This window comes from Scyliorhinus torazame, chromosome 9 (genome assembly GCF_047496885.1).
Source record: "Scyliorhinus torazame isolate Kashiwa2021f chromosome 9, sScyTor2.1, whole genome shotgun sequence".
Lineage (NCBI taxonomy): Eukaryota > Metazoa > Chordata > Chondrichthyes > Carcharhiniformes > Scyliorhinidae > Scyliorhinus > Scyliorhinus torazame.
Window position 1 is genome coordinate 75,504,627 of NC_092715.1, and position 20,638 is coordinate 75,525,264.

General features: G+C 47.7%; 1 protein-coding gene across 3 annotated transcripts in view; it reads right to left on the reverse strand.

The window, feature by feature from the left end:
- Window positions 1-20,638, reverse strand: part of marveld2b (MARVEL domain containing 2b) — a 91,371-nt gene that overhangs the window by 64,700 nt on the left and 6,033 nt on the right. For 2 of the 3 annotated variants that reach the window (XM_072516160.1, XM_072516159.1), the window contains exons 2-3: window positions 3,176-4,399; window positions 1,332-1,367 (exon numbers count right to left, since the gene is read on the reverse strand). In XM_072516160.1, coding sequence (XP_072372261.1) covers window positions 1,332-1,367; window positions 3,176-4,384 — 1,245 coding nt within the window. In that variant the 5' untranslated portion in view covers window positions 4,385-4,399. The remainder of the gene's footprint in view (window positions 1-1,331; window positions 1,368-3,175; window positions 4,400-20,638) is intronic. The other variant, XM_072516161.1, reaches the window with a different exon arrangement.

Genomic DNA, 20,638 nt, shown 5'->3' on the forward strand with positions numbered 1-20,638 from the left:
CTGGAGGATTATTGGAAGGGGTTTTTTAGGGTAATCTCTAAAGTGGTGCACGTGAAACTGGACCCGGGCCCTCGGGAAGCCATATTCGGGGTGTCGGATCAGCCGGGATTGGAAACGGGTGCGGAGGCAGATGTTGTAGCCTTCGCCTCGTTGATCGCCCGAAGGCGGATCCTGTTGGGATGGAGAGAAACCTCTCCACCCTGTGCCGTGGCAGGGGCCTGCTGGAATTCCTAACTCCTGAGAAGGTTAAGTTTGAACTGAGGGGAAGGATGGAGGGGTTCTACAATTCATGGGCGTTATTCATTATGAATTGGATGACATCGAACATTAGGGGAGGGTTGGTAACTGTATGTGTTAATGGTGACTATGGGTGATTCCCGATTCCTTTTTATTACTTGTTTATGTTAACATACGGGCTGCTGTTTGGGGGTTTGGTGGGAGGATGAGATGGTTATTGTTGATATGGGGATTGACATTGTATTCGTTACTGCTTATTGTTTATTGTTGGTGGGTGTAAATTTGGGAGAAAATGTGAAAAAGGAGAATAAAAATATTTATTAAATAAAAGTTTCTCCAGTTGCGAAGTTACTCTTCATGCCAAAGCCCTCTCCCAAGCACAATAGAAACACAGTTGGAACTGAACCAATCCCCACACATAGATACATGCTCGATGACCGTGTTTGTAACTATAGGTTTTACCCTTCCAGGCACAGGGACATTAAACACACTTAAAACGATACCGCCTGTTAGGCTTCTGCATTTCTGTGCAAAAAGAATATACCACAAGTGCATGCTCTTAAAAGTTATGGGATAAAGGGAGATACTTCACATTAATTGATGATTTCCTCATCCCAGATTGAATGGACAATAATTTCAACAAATGCCGATCCTTTTCAAGAATATGCAAGGTTCTGAGAGCAGTTGTGTCAAAGATGGATACTGTACCAGGACACTGAATGGGACCCGCAACTCGGGTGTTTAAGGTGAGTTTCCAACATCAGATAAGTATCTGCAAACTTAATCAGAGAAATAGCATTGCGCATTCTCCATTAAGGACACTGCAAAATGTTCAGACATACCTTGGCAAGAATTTGACTGTCCAATAAATAAATTAAGCATCTATAAAAAAAAAAAAAAACATTTTCCTACAATTCAATTTGTTCTACCCTTAAAGAATCTTCGGAGCAATTTTTGTTTCACCTTAAAGATTATACTAAATATTCTCCTGGTGGAACTCAGCAATTACTCTTGCAGGTGTATGACTGTGACTACAATAAACCAATTGGGGGCAAAGCAATTTATAATGAAACTCCTGACTCTAAAGTTCCTACCATTTCCTTTGATGTGCCAGCTTCTGTACTTCTCATCTAGGAAAGATGCACAATTGAAAAGTGTCAAAGTAAGTGCAGTTTTATTTTTAAATCTAAACATTGGTATTACTCAAATATTAGTTATACTGAGCTGCAACCTATAATATAGTATTGCTTTGGAATTTTGTCAAATTAACAGAATGAATTATTTCTTGTCAAATTCATGATATCTTAAAGAATAGTAAGACACAGCTTTGGGCCAAATAATTCATACATGGCAAGTCCTTGATTGAGCCAACAATGGAAGGGCAAGAAAATCACAATTACTTCCACAAAATCCAGTCCCTCAATCCTTTCTGAAGGGGTGTTGATTCACGCAGCTCTCCAGCACTTCAATATAAATAAATGATGAGCATAAACAGACTTGCCTGTTTATTCACTGGTGTTATGAAGGAATTGTAAGTGGGTTAGACCTGCTGCCTCAGGGCGCCAAGGTCCCAGGTTCTATCCCAGCTCTGGGTCACTGTCCGTGTGGAGTTTGCACATTTGCCCTGTGTTTGCGTGGGTTTCGCCCCCACAACCCAAAGATGTGCAGGTGATTGGCCACACTAAATTGCTCCTTATTGGAAAAAATTAATTGGGTACTCTAAATTTTTTTAAAATAAAAATTAAATAAAAGAAAGAATTGCAAATTTAAAAACAAAAAAATTTAAGTACCCAAGTCATTATTTTTTCCAATTAAGGGACAATTTTGCTTGGCCAATCCACCTATCCAGCATATCTTTGGGTTGTGGGGGTGAGACGCACGCAGACGCGGGAAGAATGTGCAAACTCCACACGGTGATCCGAGGCCAGGATTGAACCCGGGTCCTCGGCACCGTGAGTCAGCAGTGCTAACCACTGCGCCAACACCGGAAATGTCAATTTTTACATAACGTTTAAACTTGAATCCTTCTCAAAGTCTGTTCCTAAGTTTCCATCCTCAAAAGAGAAAGGATAGGCATTTGCTAGTCTGTAACCAGCCATTTGGTGTGGAAGAATGTCCTGGAATTATTATTTTAAAAGAAGGCACAGAAAAAGCTATAGAGGGCAGCACGGTGCCGCAGTGAGTAGCACTGCTGCCTCACGGCGCCGAGGTCCCAGGTTCGAATCCGGCTCTGGGTCACTGTCCGTGTGGAGTTTGCATATTCTCCCAGTGTTTGCGTGGGTTTCGCCCCCACAACCCAAAGATGTGCAGGGTAGGTGGATTGACCATGCTAAATTGCCCCTTAATTGGAAAAAATTAATTGGGTACTCTAAATTTTTTAATTTTTTTAAAAAACTAGAGCATTTTTATTACACACACACTAATTTGGCAATAATGGACCTCAACATCATTGGTAACCTCAGGAATAATGTACCATGCTGGATTTGATCCAGTATTCCATTTGTTCTAACATGATCTGAAGTGTACAGCTTGTCCTAACTACATATCCCTATCAAGTCATTTGCTGGCAAGTTTTCATTGTCTGTAAATTAGACTTGTCTGATGTCAGTGAAATGTGAAGTATTTTCAGGTGTCATCATCCCCAGGAATCCTTTATCATACCTTACTTTTTGCCGTGTTGAATCTGCTTCTATGGCCATGTCACATATACCTATGGCTTTAATTTTGTTAAAACAATAAAAACGTGAAAAGATGCTGAGAATCTGGCAACTGAACTAAAGGACCAAAGATATTCTGCAATTTTTCTAATTTGAAATCTTGCTTTTCGCACATCCAATGATATCATACTTAAAGCAATTACATAGCACATATAATCAATCAGTCATCACTTTTTCCTGAATGGAAATGACCCAACAAAATAATTTTAACAAAAGATTACCTCATATTCTGCATATTCTTGGTGTTTTCTCTTTGCTTCATGCCTCCACAGTTTTAGGCACACAATTGAACTGATAAGATAAAGGAACATAGTACCAAAAAGGAAGATGACTGCAGCGATTTGACCCCCTTCTACACGGCAAAATGTAGAATTTATTGGAGTATTGAAGAGAGGATAATAACAAAGTCCACCACGGTTCATGTCATTTAAGTATACGATAGCAGCAGCCAGGAAGAGAATAAACAGGACAATGTTAATAGCAAACTCAGTCAATGGCCACCAATTGGAATCAAGTAAGATAGTTCGATAGTACATGGACATACCCAGTACAAGTAAAATAATGGTGACGACCCATGCCAGGCCTGCAACAACAATGACAAAAGGAGTCTTTGGTCCATCATAATAGTATCCTCCTCGCAAACTGTTGGCAACATGGCTATATGGACGGGAGTAACCAAACATATTGTACCATTCATTGTCTTTATGTATGTAAGCACAGACACAGGCAAATACAGCTGCTCCAGACAGTAACTGGACTACACCCAAGATTCTTAATAAGCCAGCCCATGACTTCATGTAAGAGTATTTCATGTGGTACACCTGCACCTTCTCACTGTAGCTCTGTACTGTGCGGGTATGGCGATCTAATGAATCATACGGATCTCGAGGAAGCATGGCTTCAGATTCTTTCCGTGAGTTGTAGCTTCCTCCAGAGCCTCCATATGGATCCCTGTAAGAACTAGCAGCTGATTTCTGTTCATCTACTCTGGATTGCTCTTTCGAAGGAGAAGGGGAGGCAGGTGGCGAACACTCCACTCCATCACTAGTGTAATTGGTAGAAGGCTCCATATTCCACTGTTGATCATTGGTTTTACCCTTGAATATATTCTTCACAGAATCTGGGATGAAACGTCTTACTGGTTTCAACTCTAGAGCAGTCACAGGGTCTTCACTTTCTGCCAAATAAAATTCAGGGCCCACAGGTGGCTGTAGAGGCAGAGCTGGTGGTGGCAGGGGGTCTGCACTTACTGCTAAATCACAGTCTTGTAGAGATTTAGAACCTGATAAAGGGAGAAAATTCTCCTCAGGAGATGGATGGAATCCCTGGCCTTCTCGAGGGACCTCATCATATTGGTACGCTCTTTCTCGATTCCTACGAGTATCATGAGATTCTCTTGACCTTTGACCTGAAGATGCTCCAGAGGACATTGGTACTATTTCTCCCTGCAAGTTAAAAGTAACAAATTGATTTCAATTTATTTTCCAATAATTTGTATCAGCACTAATAATGCCTAGTAGATAAATCAGAATTATCACAAATATGTACACTTAAAAAGTCTAAAATGGATTTTGATAATTCACTGACAGTCCATTCTAATGACAGAACAAATGTTAAAAAGCTCAAAATTTCTTCCAGTCTACTGACCAAAATCAAAACCATATGATGTTCATATAAACCAGGCTGATTCTTGGGGTGGTGGGACTGAAGTATGAGAAGAGATTGAGTCGGTTAGGATAATATCTGCTGGCGTTCAGAAGAATAAGGCGGAATTTCATAGAAACCAAGAAAATTCTAACTGGACAAGACAGGGTAGATGCAGGAGGAATGTTCCCGATGGTGGGCGTGTCCAGAACGAGGGATTATTGTCTGAGAATACGGGGTAAACCTTTTAAGCCCGAGACGAGGAGAAATTTCTTCACCCAGTGATAAGCCTGTGGAATTCGCTACCACAGAAACCACAGTGGTCAGCACTGTTGCTTCACAAGGCCAGGGATCTAGTTCGATTCCCGGGTTGGGTCACTGTCTGTGCGGAGTCTGCACGTTCTCCCAGTGTCTGCGTGGGTTTCCTCCGGGTGCTCCGGTTTCCTCCCACAAGTCACGAAAGACGTGCTTGTTGGGCGAATTGGACATTCTGAATTCTCCCTCCGTGTACCCGAACAGGCGCTGGCGACTAGGGGATTTTCACAGTAACTTCATTTTAGTGTTGATGTAAGCCTACTTGTGACACTAATAAAGATAATTATTATTAAAGCTGTTGAGCCCAAAACATTCCATGTTTTCAAGAAGGAATTAGATTTAGCACTTGGGGTGAAGTTTTTCAAAGCATATTTTTGGGGGGGGGGGGGGGGGGGGGGGGTAGCCACCTGGGTTGGCAACTTCCCGACTTAAAATGGAGATCCGCAAAGACTACAGGGAAATGCAGCCAACACCAGCAAAAACTAGCAAGTGCAAAGTCTCCTGTGTATTAGAACTTGCAAAAGCCCAGACAGCACTGAAACTCACAGCCATCTGCATACTAATGAGCGATCCCCAGGAACAATCAAAACATTTAAGGTGAATAAGGCCAAGCCAGACTCCTCGGCGCCAGCAGGAGCCAAGACAAAGGAAGGCCAATGGACACTCAGGGACCGCCCAGCGATCAGGGAACAACTCGTGTTGGAGAAGTCGATCAAAGTGATCGGAACGTAGTCCAATCACTTGGAACCAGATACGGGGTCCGCCCTGAAGGGCGGGAAGCCCCTGGGGACTATAAAATAGAGTCCCCAAGTTCAATTCGTCCTTCTTGGCAGGGTCACTCAGCAGCGAATCAACCCTCGAGAGAGAACTGCCCAAGCTGCCGCATCAACCAACTAAGTCACCAGTCAACGCACGCTACGAGATAGGTGCTCCTGGCTACCAGTCCATACCAGCTTTTGAATCCTGCAGTTTCAGAACCCGAACGAAAGGCCATTTGTTCCCCTGACCTGGTGGGCCAGTCCAAAGCTAAGTATAGGCCTGTTAGTGATAGAGATAGTTTATTAAGTAGAATTTATGCATGAGTAACGATTGACTGTGTATAATAAATGTGTTTTGATTTGAATCTTACTAATTGGGGTGTTGAGTTATTGATCAGCACTTGAACTTGAACCTCGTGGCGGTATCATAAAGATACCTGGTGACTCTAGAGCAAAGGTTATAAAACAGAGCAAATTGAACCAACCTAAAGTTAGCAACAGGGGGGAGGCGGGATCAGGCTTTTGATTTGGATGATCAGCCATGGTCACATCGGGCCTACACTGCCGTTCAAAGGGCTGAATGGCCTATTCCTGCTTCTATTTAATTTGTTTCTATCAAGCAAGAAATCTGTACCTTCAACCATCTGTACCCAATGTAGCAAGCTTTTAACATGTTCTTGTGAATGAAGAGTGGGAAATGCACTGAAAGAAACCCAAATTCGCTCATGGAGGGAAAAAGATACCGGAAGAGGCCAGAATATTGACATAAATGGTTTCCTCTGCTTGGGTACTGTAAATGCTTCCCTTTCAATAGCATCAACACGCTTCAAGTGCAGCCTGCGGTAAACTTCGAACTTCAGTCTGGGATCAAAGAGGAGTAACTCTGCCTACCAAATAAGGTCTATAGAGCACTAGCCTGGCTCACTGAGCTCTCTGCATGCATATACCAGCATCATATCAAGAAGTTGTACCCCTTTCATTTGAGCTGCCTTCAGAAGCTTCTGAACATCAAATGGCAGGACAAAATACCACCAAACACTGAGCTGCCCACCTGACTTGGCATGCCAATCATCCACGCCATATTGAAAGTCACAACCGAGTTGGGCTGGTCAGGTAGCCAGAATGTCTGACGATCGCTTGGTGGTGAAACCACTGTGTTGTATTGTGCTGCCACAGTATCACGTGTTGTACAGTATTGCCACTATATTACATGTTGTACGGTTTTGGCTCTGCCTGTGGCTCCTCCCCCTAGGGCCTGAGTATATAGGCTGCCGACCTTTCACACTGCCTCATTCTGGGGCACACTGCCAGTTCTGTTGTAAGTCAATTAAAGCCATAGTTAATTCACTCTGCGTTCTCCGTCTTGATTGATGGCATATCAATTTAATGCATATCAATTTAATTGACTTACATTAAATCAAAGAGCTGTTTAACATGGATCCGGTTCTCAAACCGGACCTCCTGCCGGTCGACCCCAATCAGCCGACGCCGATGACTTCTTCGCACACTGGCTTCGCCCTCTAGAATTCTTCATCAATTCGTCGTCGCCGTCTCAGATGAACACAAGTTGCGAGGCCTCATCTCCCGGGTGAGCCCGTGAATTTTTCTCATCTTCCGGGACGCAGTCTCGTTTGATGAAGCCATTACTCTCTTGAAAGGACGGTATGTGAGGCGGGTTGGCGGACTGTTCGCCAGGCACCTTGCCACACAGCGTCAGCACCCTGGAGAGTCGCTGGCAGAATTTCTGCGCGTTTTGCAAGTGTTCGGCGGGGCCTGCAACTGCGAGGCGGTGTCAGCTGCTAAGCACACCGAACTCCTGATCCAGGATGCTTATGTTGCTGGCATGGACTCACGCTGCGTTCGCCAGCACCTGCTAGGGAGGGAGACACTCGACCTCCGGGAAACGGTGCAGCTTGCTGAATCGCTGGAGGTGGCCTTTCGTGACATGGCTGCCTATGCCTCCGACCACGCGGCACCCTTGGGGATGCCATCTTCGACGCCACCCGCCACGTGCGACCCGCGGGCACTGCCATCTTCGATGCAAACCGCCACATGCGACCAGTGGGGGCCGCCATCTCCGACGCCATTTTTGAAGTCCACCGCCGCATGCTCGACGCCATTTTTGAAGTCCACCGCTGCCTCCCGGACTCCGGCTCGCCCGTCCGTCAGCTGGCCTCCGCTACTCTCGACCGGCCTGCCTGTTGTCCAAAGCCCGCCCGCCGTCCGAAGCCAGCCCGCCGTCCGGTGGCCGCCTCCATCACCCTAGACCAGTCTCGGCCTCGCTAAATCTACGATGGCGGTCCGGATCAACGGCCACGAGACAGCCTGCCTTTTTGACTCCGGGAGCACAGACAGCTTCATACACCCGGACACGGTACGACGCTACTCCCTTCCCGTTTTACCCGCAGCCCAGAAAATCTGCCTTGCCTCTGGGTCACATACCGTGCAAATCCGTGGGTACTGTGTCGTGACCCTCACAGTACGGGGCGTATCTTTCAAATTTTAAGCTCTTTGTCCTCCCACACCTCTGCGCGGCAATTCTTCTGGGTCTCGACTTCCAGTGCAACCTCCAGAGTATCACCCTTAAGTTCGATGGACCCCTGCCCCCTCTCACCACCTGTAGCCTCTCGACCCTTAGGGTCACCCCTTCCTCGCTCTTCGCCAACCTCACCCCAGACTGTAAGCCCGTCGCCACTAAGAGCAGATGATACAGTGCTCGGGACATGCCCTTCATCAAGTCAGAGGTTCAGCGACTCGAGAGAGAGAGAAGGGATCATAGAGGCCAGTAACAGCCCCTGGAGAGCTCAGGTGGTGGTCGTCAAGATTGTGGAGAAGCACCGGATGGTCTTAGACTACAGTCAGGCCATCAACCTGTACACGCAGCTCGATGCGCACCGCCTTCCCCGCATATCGGACATGGTCAATCAGATTGCGCAGTACCGGGTCTTCTCCACCGTGGACCAGAAGTCCGCGTACCACCAGTACACTGCCTTTGAGGCAGCTGGCTGCCTTCACCACTTTCTCCGGGTTCCCTTCGGCGTCACCAATGGGTCTCGGTCTTCCAGCGAGCGATGGACCGAATGGTGGACCAGTACGGGCTGCGGGCTACATACCCGTACTTAGATAATGTCACCATCTGCGGCCATGATCAGCAGGACCACGACGCGAACCTCAAGAAATTCCTCCACACTGCCCAGCTCCTTAACCTGACCTACAACAAGGAGAAGTGCGTTTTCCGCACAACCCGGCTAGCCATCCTTAGCTATGTCGTGGAAAACGGAGTCCTAGGGCCCAACACCGACCGCATGCGCCCCCTCACAGAACTTTCCCTTCCCCACAGCCTCAAGGTCCTCAAACGATGCCCGGGGCTTTTCTTCTACTATGCCCAGTGGGTCCCCAACTATGCGGACAAAGCCCACCCACTTATTAAAACCACTACATTTCCCCTGACAGCTGAGGCCCGCTCGGCCTTCGGCCGCATCAAGGCCGTTATCACTAAGGCCGCCATGCACGCGGTGGACGAGTCAATCCCCTTCCAAGTCGAGTGATGCGTCAGACGTCGCCCTGGTTGCTGCACTCAACCAGGCGGGCAGGCCAGTAGCCTTCTTCTCTAGAACCCTCAATACTTCCGAGATTCGACACTCCTCTGTCGAGAAGGAAGCACAAGCCATCGTGCGGCATTGGAGGCACTACCCAGCTGGTAGGAGGTTCACCCTCGTCACCAGCCAACGCTCGGTAGCCTTTTATGTTTGATAACGCACAACGGGGAAAAATCAAAAACGATAAGATACTGAGGTGGAGGATCGAACTCTCCACCTACAGCTATGATACCCAGTATCGTCCTGGGAAGCTTAATGAGCCCGCAGATGCCCTTTCCAGCGGTACTTGTGCCAGCGCACAAGTAGACCGACTGCGGGCCCGCCACAATGGCCACTGTCACCCGGGGGTCACCTGGCTTTTCCATTCTATCAAGGCCCGCAACCTGCCTTACTCCATCGAGGAGGTCAGAACCATGACCAGGGACTGCCAGGTCTGCGAGGAGTGCAAACCGCACTTCTATTGGCCAAACAGAGCACGCCCCTTTGAACGCCTCAGCATGGATTTCAAAGGGCCCCTTCCCTCCACTAACCGTAACGTGTACTTCCTCAACATCCTTGACGAGTACTCACGCTTCCCTTTCGCCATCCCATGCCCTGACATGACCACTGCCACAGTCATCAAGGCCCTGAGCAGTGTCTTCACCTTGTTCGGTTTCCCCACTTACATCCATTGCGATCGGGTTCCTCCTTCATGAGTGATGAGCTGCGTCAGTTCCTGCTTAGCAAGGGCATCGCCTCAAGCAGGATTACCAGCTACAATCCCCAGGGGAACGGACAGGTGGAGAGGGAGGCCGTCCTTCTTGCCCTACAGTCTAGAGGTCTCCCAGTCTCCCGCTGGCAGGAGGTCCTTCCCGAGGCGCTCCAATCCATCCGGTCGTTTCTCCGAGGATGTTTGCCTTCCCAGAAGGTCAACCTCGGGTGTCTCACTCCCGACCTGGCTGACGGTTCCAGGGCCCGTCCTCCTCCGACGGCATGCAAGGACTCATAAGTCGGATCCTCTGGTCGAGAGGGTTCTTCTTCTCCATGCAAATCCCCAGTACGCCTACGTGGCTCACCATGACGGGCGGGAGGACACAGTCTCCCTTCGAGATTTGGCACCCGCAGGTTCCCCAGCGACTGTCACCGGCGCTCCCGGCCCTATTCCTCCCCTCTCTACTACCACTCGACCCGACCCTATACCCCCTTCCCCTGTTGCTGCCCACCCGTCTGGGAACACAGAAGCTGTCTTGCTCCCGGACACGCCGGCCTCAACGCTTCCGCCGCTGCCGATGCCCACACCACTGCCGTAACTGAGGCGGTCACGGCAGACAATCAAAGCCCCCGTCAGGCTCAATCTCTGACGCAACTTGCTCACTTCACCGCCACCGGACTTTTTTATAAAACAGGGGGTGAATGTGGTGAAACCACGGTGTTGTATTGTGCTGCCACAGTATTATGTGTTGTACAGTATTGCCACTATATTACATGTTGTACGGTTTTGGCTCTGCCTGTGGCTCCTCCCCCTAGGGCCTGGGTATATAGGCTGCCGACCTTTCACACTGCCTCATTCTGGGGCACACTGCCAGTTCTGTTGTAAGTCAATTAAAGCCATAGTTAATTCACTCTGCGTTCTCAGTCTTGATTGATGGCATATCATGCTTACAAAAGCAAATCTTCTATGGAAAGCTTGGGTCTAGGATGTGCTCATAGTAGTCAGATGAGGCACTACGAGGACACTCTGGAACTTTCCGTTAAGAGTTTAGATACCTACTTCAAACCCTGGGAGAAGCTCAACTGGGACCATTTCACCCGATAACCTCCTTTGATAGCAAGCGCATATCAGAGGCAGAGAGAAAATGCAATGAGAGAAACCGCAAGCCAGCAAGTCATCCAGATTCAATCACCAATGGTATCCTGTCCTATTTGCAGCAGAATTTTCCAGGCACAGTTTAGCCTTAGCAGTCACCTACATAATCACTGGTATGTAGGTGAGTGCTGGTAGGTCCCTACCAAATACCCCAGATGATGAACATGGTCATCTGCGTCTTGAAAGAAAAACCAACGAGCACCCACTTCCATCTTACAAGTTGTTACAAAGTATTTACAGCATAGACAGCTCATTCAGCCCAACAGGTGTACATGCTACACATGAATCTAACCCCACCTCCTCTTTGTCCAATTCCAACATATTCTTTTATTCCTCCTATACTCACCTAGCTTTCTAGTGAATGCATCTAAACTATTCATCTCAAGTATTGCCATCAGATAGTGAATACCACTTTCTAACCACCTGTTCGGGAACAAAATTTCTCCTGAATTCCTTATTGGATTTATTTGTGATTTCCTATACTTATGACCGCTGGTACCGGTCTGCCTGCAAATGGAAATATCCACTTCCATGTCTACTTTATCAACATAGGAATTAGGAGCAGAAGTAGGCAATTCAGCCCTTCGAACCTGCTCCTCCATTCAATCAGATCATGGCTAATCTCTTCCCGGTCTCAAAGCCACTTCCCTACCTGTTCCCATATCCCTTTAACCCATTTTTAAAAATCAGAAATATATCTATCTCTCTCTTGAAATCATTTAATGACTCAGACTCCACCACACTATGGGGCAATGACTTACATAAATTCATCACCCTCTGCGAGAAGTAGTGCCTCCTCATCTCAGTTTTAAATCTACCACCTTGCGACCCATATCTGTGACCTCTTGCTCTAGTTTGCCCCACAAGGGGGAACATTTGGTCTATATTTACTTTATCAATCGCCTTTCGTATTTTATATACCTCGATCAGGTTCCCTCTCATTCTTCTAAACTCCAGTGGGTAGAAGCTCAAACTGTTTAATCTCTCCTCATATGTCAACCCCTTCATCCCCGGAATCAATCTGGTGAACATCCTCTGAACTGCTTCCAATGTCACCGCCTTCTTCCTCAAATCAAGCTCATTCATAATCTTGAAAACCTCACAGGTTACTCCTCGGTCTTCTCTTTTCTCAAGAAAATAGTCTTGCCTCCAATCTTCCCTGATAGGTATCTGGTAGCATTCTGGTAAATATTTTTGCATCTTCTCCAGTGCCTCTATTTTTTTTTTAAGAATATGGAGACCAAACCTGTCCACAGTACTCCCAAGGTGTGGTCTAACCAAGGTCCTATACAAGTTTAGCATATTTTTTCTGCTTTTCAGAAAATCTGAAAAATGAATCCCAGTTCATGTTTTTGTTTCAAAACGGCCTTATTTATCAGCATCACTAGTGATCTTCAGAGCAATGCCCCCAAATCCCTCTGTGTTCCGTCATCCTATTGAGAGACTTATTTTCCAAGGAGATCTTGGCCTTTGTTGCTTTTATACTGCAGATCATTTACCAATTAAATGCCCATTCATTAATGCCTACCTAATGCAGTCCTCCACAGTATTAACTGCACCATCCCCCACTCTGCCAACCCAAGTTGGCAGTACCTCAAATTTTGAAATGCACCCTGATATCAGCGTCAAAGTTGTTTATGTTAATGGTGAAAGATGGTTCCAGCTCCAATCCTTGTGGAAAGCACTGTCCACCATTTAACGATCCTATTTTTGTAGAAAATATTTTATTGAAGCATTTGTAATTTTCACAGTTAAACGCATTAACATCTCTTAAACAACCACGCAGGCCGACGCACGTAAAGAAAGAAAAAAAAACCTACAGGACAACGCCCCCTACTCCCCCCGCTCGATTCCCTAGCTACCCGTAAACTATATTCTCTGTCCCATTGTAACACTGCCATGCCTCCTGTTTTCCTCCTCCTCCTCCCCCCCCCCCCCCCCCCTTTACTGCTGATGTTCAACTCTCCTTGAAGTAGTCTATGAACGGCTGCCTTCTCAGGGCGAACCCTTGAATTGATCCTCTCAAAGCGAATTTAATTTTCTCTAGACTAAGAAACCCTGCCATATCGCTGACCCACACTCCTGACTTCGGGGGCTCAGAGTCCCTCCATCCCAGCAAAATCCGTCTCCGGGCCACCAGGGAGGAGAAGGCCAGAACATCGGCCTCCCTCCACCCCCCCCTTGCGCCCCGGATCCTCCGATACCCCAAATATATTGCCAATTCTGGACTCGGAGTTGCCCTTCCTTCCAGGACCTCTGATGGAACGTCTGCACCCTGCCAGAATCCCCTCAATTTCGGACATGCCCAAAACATATGTACATGGTTTGCCGGGCTACCCCCACACCGCCCACATCTGTCCTCCACCTCCTCAAAGAACCTGCTCATCCGGGCTGCCGGCATGTGGGCCCGGTGGACCACCTTGAACTGGATCAAGCTAAGTCTGGCACACAACGAGGGTGAATTGACTCTCTTCAGGGCTTTTTCCCACAGCTCGAATTCGATCTCCCCACCCAGCTCCTCTTCACCTCCCCGATAGGGGCCCCTTCCCACTCCATCAACTCCTTGCATATCTCAGAGACCCTCCCCTCTCCAACCTCGGTTTTTGACATTACCTTATCTTGTAACCCCCTCAGGGGGAGGCGAGGGAAGCCAGGAACCTGCCTCCGGACAAAATCCCTTACCTGGAGGTACCGAAATCCATTCCCGCCTGGCAACTCAAACTCCTCCTCTAATGCCTCCAAGTTAGGGAACCCCTCCTGAAATGAATAGATCCCTAAATCTCTCAACCCCTGCCCACCACCATCCCCTAGAGCCCCCATCCAGCTCCCCCGGGCAAACCGGTGATTGTTACAAATCGGTGACCACACTGGCGAAAGCGGCAGGGGCGTCGTCAGTAAAGCCTCCAAACTGGTACCTTTACAGGATGCCGCTTCCACTTGCTCCCATACCGACCCCTCCCCCACTACCTGACCATCGATATGTTGGCCGCCCAGTAATAGTTAATAAAGCTCGGGAGGGCCAAGCCCCCCCTCTCCATGACCCCTCTCCAGGAGTGCTTTCTTTACTCTCGGAGTTTTATCTGCCCACACAGAACCCGATATCACCACGTTCATTTTCCTGAAAAAAGCCTTTGGGATAAAACTCAGATGACATTAAAGAGCAGTCTCAAACAAGGAACAAAGAAAATTACAGCACAGGAACAGGCCCTTCGGCCCTTCCAGCCTGCGCCGATCCAGATCATTTATCTAAACCGGTCTTCTATTTTCCCAAGGATCTACTTCCCTCTGTTCCCCGCCCGTTCATATATCTGTCGAGATGCATCTTAAATAATGCTATCGTGCCCACCTCTACCACCTCCACTGGCAAAGCGTTCCAGACACCCACCCTCTGCGTAAAAAACTTTCCACGCACATCTCCCTTAAACTTTCCCCCTCTCACCTTGAAATCGTGACCCCCCCTTGTAATTGACACCCCCACTCTTGGAAAAAGCTTGTCCATACCTCTCAATTTTGTAGACCTCAATCAGGTTCCCCCTCAACCTCCGTCTTTCCAACGAAAACAATCCGAATCTACTCAACCTTTCTTCATAGCTAGCACCCTCCATACCAGGCGACATCCTGGTGAACCTCCTCTGCACCCTCTCTAAAGCATCCACATCCTTCTGGTAATGTGGCGACCAGAACTGCACGCAGTATTCCAAATGTGGCCTAATCAAAGTCCTATACAACTGTAACATGACCTGCCGACTCTTGTACTCAATACCCCGTCCGATGAAGGACAGCATTCTGTATGCCTTCTTGACCACTCTATCGACCTGCGTTGCCACCTTCAGGGTATAATGGACCTGAACTCCCAGATCTCTCTGTACATCAATTTTCCCCAGGACTCTTCCATTGACCGTATAGTCCGCTCTTGAATTAGATCTTCCAAAATGCATCACCTCGCATTTGCCTGGATTGAACTCCATCTGTCATTTCTCTGCCCAACTCTCCAATCTATCTAGATTTTATTGTATTCTCTGACAGTCCTCCTCGCTATCTGCAACTCCACCAATCTTAGTATCATCTGCAAACTTGCTAATCAGACCACCTATACCTTCATCCAGATCATTTATGTATATCACAAACAACAGTGGTCCGAGCACGGATCCCTGTGGAACACCACTAGTCACCGTTCTCTATTTTGAGACACTCCCTTCCACCACTACTCTCTGTCTCCTGTTGCCCAGCTAGTTCTTTATCCATCTAGCTAGTACACCCTGAACATCAAGCTGCCATGGGAAACTTTATCAAACGCCTTACTGAAGTCCATGTATATGACATCTACAGCCCTTCCCTCATCAATTAACTTTGTCACTTCCTCAAAGAATTCCATTAGGTTTGTAAAACATGACCTTCCCTGCACAAATCCATGTTGCCTATCACTGATAAACCCATTTTCTTCCAAATGGGAATAGATCCTATCCCTCAGTATCTTCTCCAGCAGCTTCCCTACCACTGACGTCAGGCTCACCGGTCTATAATTTCCTGGATTATCCCTGATACCCTTCTTAAACAAAGGGACAACATTAGCAATTCTCCAGTCCTCCAGGACCTCACCCGTGCTCAAGGATGCTGCAAAGATATCTGTTAAGGCCCCAGCTATTTCGTCCCTCGCTTCCCTCAGTAACCTGGGATAGATCCCATCCGGACCTGGGGATTTGTCCACCTTAATGCCTTTTAGAATACCCAAAACTTCCCCCTTCTTTATGCCGACTTGACCTAGAGTATTTAAACATCCATCCCTAGCCTCAACATCAGTCATGTCTCTCCCCTTGGTGAATAACGATGCAAAGTACTCATTAAGAATCTCACCCGTTTCCTCTGACTCCACGCACAAATTCCCTCTTTTGTCTTTGAGTGGGCCAATCCTTTCTCTAGTTACCCTCTTGCTCCTTATATACAAATAAAAGGCTTTGGGATTTTCCTTAACCCTGTTAGCCAAAGATATTTCATGACCCCTTTTAGCCCTCTTTATTGCGCGTTTGAGATTTGTCCTACTTTCCCGATATCCCTCCAAAGCTTCATCAGTTTTAAGTCGCCTAGATCTTATGTATGCTTCCTTTTTCATCTTAGCTAGTCTCACAATTCCACCCATCATCCATGGTTCCCTAATCTTGCCATTTCTAACCCTCATTTTCACAGGGACATGTCTGACCTGCACTCTAATCAACCTTTCCTTAAAAGACTCCCACATTTCAAATGTGGATTTACCCTTAAACAGCTGCTCCCAATCCACATTCCCTAGCTCCTGCCGAATTTTGTTATACTTGGCATTTCCCCAATTTAGCACTCTTCCTTTAGGACCACTCTCGTCTTTGTCCATGAGTATTCTAAAACTTACGGAATTGTGATCGCTACTCCCAAAGTAATCACCGACTGAAACTTCAACCACCTGGCCGGGATCATTCCCCAATACCAGGTCCAGTATGGCCCCTTCCCGAGTTGGACTATTTACATACTGCTCGAAAAAAACTCTCCTGGATGCTCCTTACAAATTCTGCTCCATCTACGCCTCCAACACTACACGAGTCCCATTCAATGTTGGGGAAGTTAAAATCTCCCATCACGACCACCCTATTGCTCCTACATTTTTCTATAATCTATCTACATATTTGTACCTCTATTTCACGCTCGCTTTTGGGAAGCCTGTAGTAAAGTCCCAACAATGTTACTGCACCCTTCCTATTTCTTAGCTCTACCCATATTGCCTCAGTGCTCGAATCCTCCATCATGCCCTCCTTAAATCTCAGCTGTGATATCATCTCTGACCTGTAACGCAACTCCTCCACCCCTTTTACCTCCCTTTCTATCCCTCCTGTAGCATCTATACCCTGGGATATTTAGTTGCCAGTCTTGCTCTTCCCTCAACCAAGTCTCAGTAATACCAATATCATATTCCCAGGTACTAATCCAAGCCCCAAATTAATCTGCCTTACCTGCTACACTTCTCTCATTGAAACAAATGCACCTCAGACCACCTGTCCCTTTGCATTCATCATCTCTTCCGTGTCTACTCTTCCCCTTAGTCATATTGAGTTTATTATCTAGTACCTTACTGGCTTTAGTTGCTGCCTCTTTACTGACCTCTAACTTCCTAATCTGGTTCCCATCCCCCATCATCTTTGCGTCAGCGGGAGCATGTCCCATCTGCGGAAGTCCCTTTTCATTTGATCCACCACTTTGCCCAGATTTAACTTTTGAAGCTGCCCCCAATTCTTAGCCACTTGATTCCCCAGACATCTAAAACTCCACTTAACCACTCTGAACGGCAACTCCCTCAGTCTCCTTTCCTGCCCCGTACCTGGATCACAAACATCTCACTCTTTCACATATTTAACTTGTAGCCTAACAATCACCCAATTCTCCTAGTATTTCCATGATTTCGGCCATCCCCCCCCCCCACCGGGTCTGTGACATAAGAGTAACAAATTGTCCGCATAGAGAGATTCTGTGCTCCACCCACCCTCACTATCCCCCACCAGGAATTTATTTATTTATTTTTTAATAAATTTAGAGTACCCAATCAATTTTTTCCAATTAAGGGGCAATTTAGCATGGCCAATCCACCTAGCCTGCACATCTTTGGGCTGTAGGGGCGAAACCCACACAAACACAGGGAGAATGTGCAAACTCCACACGGACAGTGACCCAGAGCCAGGATCGAGCCTGGGACCTCGGCGCCATGAGGCAACAGGGCTAACCCACTGTGCCACCGTGTTGCCCCGGGAATTTGATGATCTAAGGGCCATTGCCAAGGGCTCCATGGCCAGGGCAAACAGTAATGGGGAAGAGCGGACATCCCGGTCTTGTCCCCCTGCAGAGACTAAAATACTCTGACCGGACTCGGTTGGTTCTTACATTTGCCACCGAAGCCTTATATATCAGCCTGACCCAATCCACAAATCCCTGGCCGAATTCAAACCTGCCTAAAATGTCCCATGGGTACTTCCACTCCACCCGGTCGAAAGCCTTCTCCGTGTCCATGGCTACTGGCACCTCAACATCGCGCCCCTCCGCTGGCATCATTATGACATTAAGAAGCCGTCTAATATTGGACATCAGGTGCCTGCCCTTCACAAATCCCGTCTGATCCTCCCAGATTACCTCCAGGAGGCAATCCTCCATTCGAGTGGCCAAGATCTTTGCCAATAATTTTGCATCAACATTCAACAGGGAAATTGGCCTGTATGTTCCACAGTTCTCCGGCTCCTTATCTCGCTTCAGGATGAGAGAAATTGATGCCCGTGATAGCGTTTGGGAGGGGGGGGGGGGTACTCCCAGCTCCCGAGACTCGTTAAAAGCCTTAACCAGGAGCAGCCCCAGTAACCCAGAGAACTTTTTATAAAATTCCACTAACCCATCTATCACCACCCCGAGCCCCCCAGGTCTTCCACCAGTTCCTCATCTACCTTCGGGAACTCTAGCCTCTCTAGGAATTGATTCATACACTCCTCCCAGGCTGGGGGTTCCGACTCATATAACCGACTATAAAATTCACGGAATACGTTATTAACCGCCCCCGGGTCGATCACTACCTTCCCTCTCATATCTTTATTTTCCCTACTTCTCTCGCTGCCATCTGCTTCCTCAGCTGATGTGCCATCATCCTGCTAGCTTCCTCCCCATATTCATGCATTGCCCCTTTTGCCCTCCTCAGCCTTACCTGTAGCAAGGAGCCCAAATTCAATTTTGAGTCTCTGATGCTCCCTCAGGAGCTCCTCATTCGGTGACCCTGCATACCTCCTGTCCACCTGTAAGATTTCTCCTACCAATCTGTCCAGCTCCTTTCGCTCAGTTTTCTCCCAATGGGCTCGAATCGAAATAAATTCCCCTCTGATAACTGCCTTCAATGCTTCCCAAACCACTCCTGCTGCAGTCTCTCCCATATCATTGTTTTTTATGTACCCCCGAATGGCCTCCCTCAATCGCTCACAGATCGTATCGTCCGCTAGCAGCCCAGCATCTAATCTCCACTGTGGCCGCTGAGTCTGACACCACAATTGCAGAGTACTCAGTGTCCTCCACCCCCGCTAACAGTGTTTTATCCAGTACAAAGAAATCTATCCTGGAGTATACCTTGTGCACATGGGAGTAAAATGAATATTCTTTGCTCCTTGGCCTCCCAAATCTCCATGGATCCATCCCTCCCATGCGCTTCAGCAATTCCTTCGCCATTGCTGATACTTTCCCTGACCTAGAACTCAACCGGTCCAGTCTCGGATCCAGGACCGTATTGAACTCACCCCTCCATAACCCGCCGGTGCGAGTCCAGGTCAGGGATCTTTCCCAGCACCTTCCTAACAAACACGACATCATCCCAGTTTGAGGCTTATATAGTTACCAGCACCACTGCCATTCCCTCCAGCTTCCCACTGACCATAATAAATCTACCCCCCGGGTCTGCCTCTGTCCTCCCCACCTCAAATGCCACCCTCTTGTTAATCAGGATGGCCACCCCACTTGTTTTAAAGTTCAGTCTCGAATGAAACACATGTCCAACCCATCCCTTCTTCAATCTGAATTGGTCTCCCAGCTTCAAGTGTGTCCCCTGTAGCATGGCCACATACGCTTTTAACAGTCTCAGGTGTGCGAACACACGGGCCGTTTTGACCGGCCAATTCAGTCCACGAACATTCCATGTAACCAGTCTGATCGGGGGGGGTGGGGGCTCTCGCCCAGCCCCCCCTCCCTCCTCCTCTTTCGATCAGCCATGACCTTTCCTAGGCTAGCCCTTAGCCCATGCCCCGCACCTCCCTTGGTCCATTCTTCGGCAGCTACCGCCCTCTGCTCTCCAACTCCAATCCCCCGAAAGTCCCTTACTCGTCAGCAGTCCCCCCCCCCCTCCCACCGCCCCTACTCTATCTCTTCTCAGCTGTCCCCCCATTTTGCTCCCGTTAACTAGCTATCCAGCTAGCCTAGCAGCTCTCGCCCCCGGTGCCTAACATTCTACAATCTGCCGGATCTCCCCTCCCCTTAACATAAAGTTCTCAACACAATGACATCAAATACAGAAAGCAAACAAACAATCTCCCAAGGCCAGACACAGAGGCTCACCCCCCCTCCCTCAACAGAATCTTATCGATCCCATCACCTTCAAACAGAACCAAAACAATAGAAGAGACATCAAACGGGGTAGGAAAGAAAATTATGCATGCAGAAACTCAATCATCTTTTTTCCAACAGAAGAGAAAAACCATCGCAACTCAAAACCCTTTTTACGTCAATTCGGCACATACAACAACAAATCAAAATCAAATCAAGCAGAAAAAGACCTTCCCCTCCAGAAAGTCGCAATTTAAATTACAGAATTGAACAGTTGTGATTTTTCCAGACAGAGAAAGAAGGAACCGCACAAAACTTCCCCCCCCCCCCCCCCCCCGCCTTTCTTATAAAAAAACTCAGTCCACCATAGTTTAGGTTTTAAAGTCCTTATGCATCCACCAAGTTCTTGTCTTTCATAAAGACCTCCACCTCTTCCGG